Source organism: Salmo trutta, chromosome 33 (genome assembly GCF_901001165.1).
Source record: "Salmo trutta chromosome 33, fSalTru1.1, whole genome shotgun sequence".
Classification (NCBI taxonomy): Eukaryota; Metazoa; Chordata; class Actinopteri; order Salmoniformes; family Salmonidae; genus Salmo; species Salmo trutta.
Window position 1 is genome coordinate 21,948,451 of NC_042989.1, and position 6,485 is coordinate 21,954,935.

General features: G+C 43.2%; 1 protein-coding gene across 1 annotated transcript; it reads right to left on the minus strand.

Annotated features, from left to right (window-relative positions):
* Nucleotides 1–1,317: 1,317 nt before the first annotated feature.
* LOC115172654 (actin, alpha cardiac) lies at nt 1,318–4,938 on the minus strand. Its single transcript, XM_029730313.1, has 9 exons — nt 4,807–4,938; nt 3,597–3,747; nt 3,302–3,430; nt 3,058–3,168; nt 2,863–2,947; nt 2,309–2,470; nt 1,979–2,170; nt 1,681–1,862; nt 1,318–1,558 (listed from the first exon to the last, which is right to left on the minus strand). The coding sequence occupies exons 2-9, from the start codon at nt 3,723–3,725 to the stop codon at nt 1,415–1,417; spliced, it is 1,134 nt and encodes a 377-aa protein (XP_029586173.1). The 5' UTR covers nt 3,726–3,747; nt 4,807–4,938; the 3' UTR covers nt 1,318–1,414.
* Between the last annotated feature and the right edge of the window lie 1,547 nt (nt 4,939–6,485).

Consider the following 6,485-nt stretch of genomic DNA (forward strand, 5'->3'; position numbering starts at 1 on the left):
AGCTATGAAAAATACAGAAGGAAACTCTCTAGGTAGATAGTGTAGTCTACAGCTTATCATGAGATACTCTACCTCAGGCGAGCAAAACCTTGAGACTTCCTTAGATGAGTCGGATGGGAGGGATACACAACAGAAACCCGACCAGGCCCAGATCCCCGTCATTCACTGGAGAAGGAAACAGAGATTTTGCAGAAAAAGAGGATGTGAGGATCAGGCGACCAGCTGTTGTTTACGTACATGCATAGGCCTTACCAGAGGCTGCTGTTCTATCTTGCTGATAGCGTGTTTAACCCTCCAGCTGTATGTTCTTAATGTCGTCGTTCAGCCACGACTCAGTGAAACATAAGATACTACAGTTTTTAATGTCCCGTTGGTAGGATATACGTGCTTTCAGTTCATCCCATTTATTTTCCAGCAATTGAACGTTAGCTAGCAGGACGGAAGGCAAATGCAGATTAGCCACTCATCGCCTGATCCTCACAAGGCACTCTGATCTTTTTCTGCAAATTCTCCGTTTCCTTCTCCAGTGAATGACGGGGATCTGGGCCTGGTCGGGTGTCTGCAGTATATCCCTCCCATCCGACTCATTGAAGAAAAACTCTTTGTCTAATCTGAGGTGAGTAATCGCAGTTCTGATGTCCAGAAGCTCTTTTCGGTTATAAGAGACGGTAGCAGCAACATTATGTAAAAAACAAGTTACGACCAACGCGAAAAAACAAACAAAATAGCATGGTTGGTTAAGAGCCGATAAGACGACAGCCAGCTCCTCCGGTGCCATCTTCAAATAGCTGCATGTTGTAAGACTATAGCACGTGGGTGAGAAGAAAATTCCTGGGATAGCATATGGTCTGCCTCTTGGTGTCTATTGTGGATCATATTGTGATTGTCTTGTATACTGTATATTAGGGAATTATTGTTTTATATTCCAAGGGGTATGTGAGACAAGGGAGATGTACCTGTCCAGAGTTGTTGATTAGGAAATGGAACTGTACAAAGGAGCTTCCCCCTCCAAAAGGACCACAATGGAAATAAGCTTTTAAGCTTCATTGTGTTATCCTTGAGGATTTTCTTAAATTGTATGTGGAGGCGTCACCGGCTGGAGCGCCCTTATGTATGTATCTTAAAAAATAGTCTAATAAATGCAATCAATCAGTCAAAGGAAAACATGAATACCAAAAATCGTATTTACTTTTTCAATATTAAATATTTCTATGCACATTCCAGATAGATATGTAGATTGATAGATACATTGATTAAAGTTGGCATATGGCATCTAGATAGGCCTATAGCAATGCCAAAAAGAGTTTAGAACAAATGTACTTACAAGGATCTATTTTTATTACAACAGTACATGTATATACAGTAAACAACACAGTATGAATGTAAGGATGAAGGGGGGGGGGGGGTTGATTGTCTAGAAGCACTTCCTGTGGACAATAGAGGGGCCTGCCTCATCGTACTCCTGCTTGCTGATCCACATGGCCTGGAAGGTGGACAAGGAAGCCAGGATGGAGCCACCAATCCAGACAGAGTACTTACGCTCAGGGGGAGCGATGATCTGGAAGATAAACAGAGTACAGGGAATTGCTTAGTTTCACGTAGACCCACTGTAAATCGGAACATTACAATTAACTTGATGGTTAACTTCCTGAAGGTCAACATGGCGGGATTGTCCCTCACCTTGATCTTCATGGTGCTGGGGGCCAGGGCTGTGATCTCCTTCTGCATACGGTCAGCAATACCAGGGTACATGGTGGTACCACCAGACAGCACATTGTTGGCATACAGGTCCTTACGGATGTCAATGTCACACTTCATGATGCTGTTGTAGGCGGTCTCATGGATACCAGCAGACTCCATACCTGGTAGAAGATATTACAGAAGTCCATTAATTGACACAGCAACACAAAACCATTGATTGTAGTAACACATTGTATTGCAACCATAATGTATAATGCAAACTGTAAGTATGACTTACCAATGAAGGAAGGCTGGAAGAGGGTTTCTGGGCAACGGAAACGTTCATTACCAATGGTAATGACCTGACCGTCAGGAAGCTCGTAACTCTTCTCCAGGGAGGAGGAGGAGGCAGCGGTGGCCATCTCATTCTCAAAGTCCAGAGCCACATAGCACAGCTTCTCCTTGATGTCACGCACAATCTCACGCTCAGCTAAGGGGGGCACGTTTCAATGATGAGAGGGAGAACATTTACACAACTGCACAGCAAGAGATTGCTCTAAACACACAGAAATTACAATAATATAAAAAATGAGGCATAACCTCATTGACAGAAGTTAGCTCTCCTTACCGGTGGTCACGAAAGAGTAGCCACGCTCTGTCAGGATCTTCATCAGGTAGTCAGTCAGATCGCGACCAGCCAGATCCAGGCGCATGATGGCGTGGGGAAGAGCATAACCCTCATAGATGGGGACGTTGTGGGTCACACCATCACCAGAGTCCAGCACAATGCCTATAGGGAGCAGGCAAGGCACGCTAGTCAGTCAGACAGACATGACTGACAGAGGAATGGTCGACTGTTATATGGCAATCACTCCAAGCAGTTGTCACATCACAAACAAACAATGCCGCTGACATCAATGGCTACAGGTGTGCCACATACCCTGCCAAACAGGGATTAACATGTCCTTGACAACAGGGGAACAATTAATCTAGCCATCTCTGACAACTAAACAGCTCACTTACTCACACTATTGTTATACATGTGCATCAACTTGATTTGAGCTGTCTCCTGTTATGTTGACCACTAATGTGTGGAAGCGAACTACATATTGTATCAGTAATATAGCAACTATCCATGATTGACATTGGTACATATAAGAGGCAGTGTCCTGGAATACTGACCGGTGGTACGACCGGAGGCGTACAAGGACAGGACAGCCTGGATGGCCACATACATAGCGGGAACATTGAAGGTCTCGAACATGATCTATTAACACAAGGATAAGAGAGACATTTCAGAAGTTTGCTTGACTGTTATGCTCTAACAGAAGACATGGATTTGAAATAAAGTGGGGGGAATAATGGAGTTAAAAGTACCTGTGTCATCTTCTCTCTGTTGGCTTTTGGGTTCAGGGGAGCCTCTGTCAGCAGGGTGGGGTGCTCCTCAGGGGCCACACGTAGCTCATTGTAGAAGGTGTGGTGCCAGATCTGCAAGGATACGAAAGAGTTCCCTGTTTATTATGTTAATATGCTGCATGTATTTACTCCTAGTCTTGTGCCAAAGTCAATGCCAAAAACTCTGCAAGATGTTGTAAGAAGTGTGTAGTAATTTAGGACCCACCTTCTCCATGTCGTCCCAGTTAGTGATGATGCCATGCTCGATGGGGTACTTCAGGGTCAGGATACCCCTCTTGCTCTGAGCCTCATCACCTACATAGCTGTCCTTCTGACCCATACCCACCATCACACCCTGGATGAGAAAGAAGAGAGGTTAGGAGTGACACAATCATCACTGTAGCCTAGATGACAGACTGCATACTAACATACTGCACCCTTTTTGACAGTTTCCCCCTATAAATGTGTGTCCGTACAATGGCACAATCTATACCCGCCCCAGTTACATTATGGTACAGTACCTGGTGACGGGGCCTTCCAACAATGGAAGGGAAGACAGCACGGGGAGCGTCATCTCCGGCAAATCCAGCCTTGACCAAGCCAGAGCCGTTGTCGCACACAAGGGCGGTAGTCTCGTCGTCGTCACACATGGTTAGGCTTTACTGGGATGGTCTGTGTGTGACAGAGAGACACAGGGGTGAGAACAGCTGCACCCCCCCCCCCCCACCCCCACCATTGAAAGAATTTCAAGCAAGCCTATCCTAATTGGTTTGTTCACAACCACAGATTTATTACTGTACTGACATGAAAAATGTTCGCATCCGATATACAGCATTTTTTTTCTCTTTTGGAATAATATATTTATTTTACTACTGTGGTCAAATTCGTACAACTTGTCTTATAACTATTTTGAAAATGTTATCAATTCTTTGTATTTAAAATATCAGCTATCTACGATGTATCCCATGTTATTTTTGTTCCAAACATGTTGTGAAGTTACTGATACTATGTATCAGCTGTCATGATTGTTCCTGGGACATTTTAGGGCTGCCTAGGTAGCTCCAAAAAGGGGCATATCAGTGGAAGCAGCAAGCAAGACCAGCTATCTATTTTAAGCCCCACCTCCTGGCTGCTCCACGCACAGCTACACCAAGTGCCACATTGACCTCCATGGATCCCTATCTGGAACTATTTCAGACATGGGAGAGTTGGAGCCAACCCAGAGAGCAGCTGTCGGCACATTGTAACACCTCTGTTTACAGCATGGCTCCTTGCTCCATCTGCCTATAATGGCTTCATTCATTAGACACTATTTAGTTCTGTCTCAATGTACCTGAACAAACCAGCGTTGGTCAGAGAATCGGTAACTGTTTACTAAGTTATTACACTGTATTTGCCTGCACCCTCCCCACAATCACCTGATGATAAATCGTTTATTATTCACAAATATCTGAATAGCTGAATGTCTTGTATTATTTTGGAGAGATAGCATGAATCCATTCCAATAAGCGGTGACTTCAGTTTGAAGTGTACTTCTAGTTCAGGCATGAATAAAGCTACAAACAACCCATCCAGGTAGAAAACACTATATCATCCAATGTCAGAGACCAGCTCTGTCTGGTCAGCGCCAGGTTAAGATGTACTCAAAGAACTAAAATGTGGACACCCAGTCCCCACAAGGTATTATTATTCCATAGAAATAAGTAGTAATATGCAGAAATATGCACTTACCAAGTTGTAGCGCAAGACTGATGCTTCCACTGGGACAAAGGAGGAGGGTGAGAGGACCCCTTAAATAAGAGTGGGGTCTGGGGACCAGGGGTGGAGCCTGGAGTTCACACAAGTCCAAATAAGAGCTGCTAGAAAAAAGTAAAACAACCTACAAGTCAAATTATGCAATTGGGTGAGATGGAACTCCTCAAAAATGGTGAGATGCTTACCGAGAAGACTGATATGCTTTAGAAATGAGATGAGAAGTGAAAAGGGAATGTTTTGTTTTATTAAGATGTCTGGGTGTTATAATGGTAATCACCATTAAATGCAATTACAATGGTCTTCTTTATTTAAATACTTTTCTGTAGGTATAGCGTTCATTTAAATTGTGTTTTTTTTTACAAACAGAATAGTTCAATTATAGCAAGTTCAGTGCATCCATTTGACACTTTAAAGAATTCTGAATCAAGGTTCTGATCAGTCATGATTTCTGAAATCACACAAAAAGGCACATTGGTCATTGTAAATTTAGATTGATGGTGTTGTTGTTTTAAAGGACAGGGTTTGTGAGAAATCTGAAAAGTGATTAAGACATTTACTGAAATTGTACATCATACAATTCTCTCGAAAAACATTGAGCAGATGTGTCAGTGTTTTCGTTGACAAACACTAGGTATGAGCGGAAATAGTAGACTTGTGGGCCTTGTTAAGGAGATGAAAAAGAGAGGCTTCGGTCCAGTCAGTAAAACACTGTATATGTCAGTGGGCCAGGCTGCCGCTGGAATGTGAGCTGAGCCCCTAAACGTGGTGAACAGCTGAGGGTTATGACGTCTCGTCCTTCTTCCCGAGCTGGCGGTCTGACTGGTCTGCGTCCACCGTGCTGAGCCCTGATTGGTCCTGCTCTCTCCTTTTAGGGTCATGATGTGTAACAGGTGTCGTTAATGTCCATCCAGTGGGATCCCTCTGTGTTGAGTTTGAAAACTGAGATCCTTATTCGTCCCACCCCCTTCAACAGCCTTTATTTTTCTCAATGTACCTTATGAGGAAATACAGCCTTTCAAGTTTCACCTTTTCAAATGTATTGAGAAAATCAATCACCTATTGAATGATCAGAATTATTATTGTCTGTAACACGTTTTACCCATATTACTGACCTGAACACTATTGGTACAGTGTATTATCAATGGCAGTGGTCCATCTGATGTTGTGAGGTATATTTTGACTTGTAAGGCAGGTAGAACAGACAGGGGACACTGTAGCAGATGGTTGTCTTTGAAGTCTGTTAGTTTATATCCATGGCTGGATTATATGAGAGCATTTTTTCCCTCTAGGCTGTCCCACTGGATGTTAGGCCTGCCTATTTATAGGTGTTACTTTCTCTCTATGTCCACAGATAGATAGGTGTTGGATGCTATGGTTTAGAATTCCATTGCAGTGTAATTATGTTCTTCTGCCAGCCAATGAGTGATGGGAGTTAACAGTTAAACTGACACTGATGTTATCTGAAAGATGATTTTCAGAATCTCACACAACTCAATGTCACACAGCTTGTTCTGAGCACAGGCACAGGAGAGTTCAAAGAGCTCTCTCATCACACCCAGAGCCTTTTACACCAATAACGTATACCAATGAATATCTGTTATAAAAATATTTAACCAGAATACTTGTTTTTTATTACGGCCTGTTTTCCCTACTTA

Bases quoted from the DNA above. Each gene is read 5' to 3' on its own strand.
- LOC115172654 (XM_029730313.1), bottom strand. From the start codon at position 3,725: ATGTGTGACGACGACGAGACTACCGCCCTTGTGTGCGACAACGGCTCT. The intron at 3,169-3,301 runs GTGGGTCCTAAA...GTATCCTTGCAG, and splicing joins ACTGGGACGACATGGAGAAG to ATCTGGCACCACACCTTCTA. The intron at 1,559-1,680 runs GTGAGGGACAAT...TTTATCTTCCAG, and splicing joins CCAGCACCATGAAGATCAAG to ATCATCGCTCCCCCTGAGCG.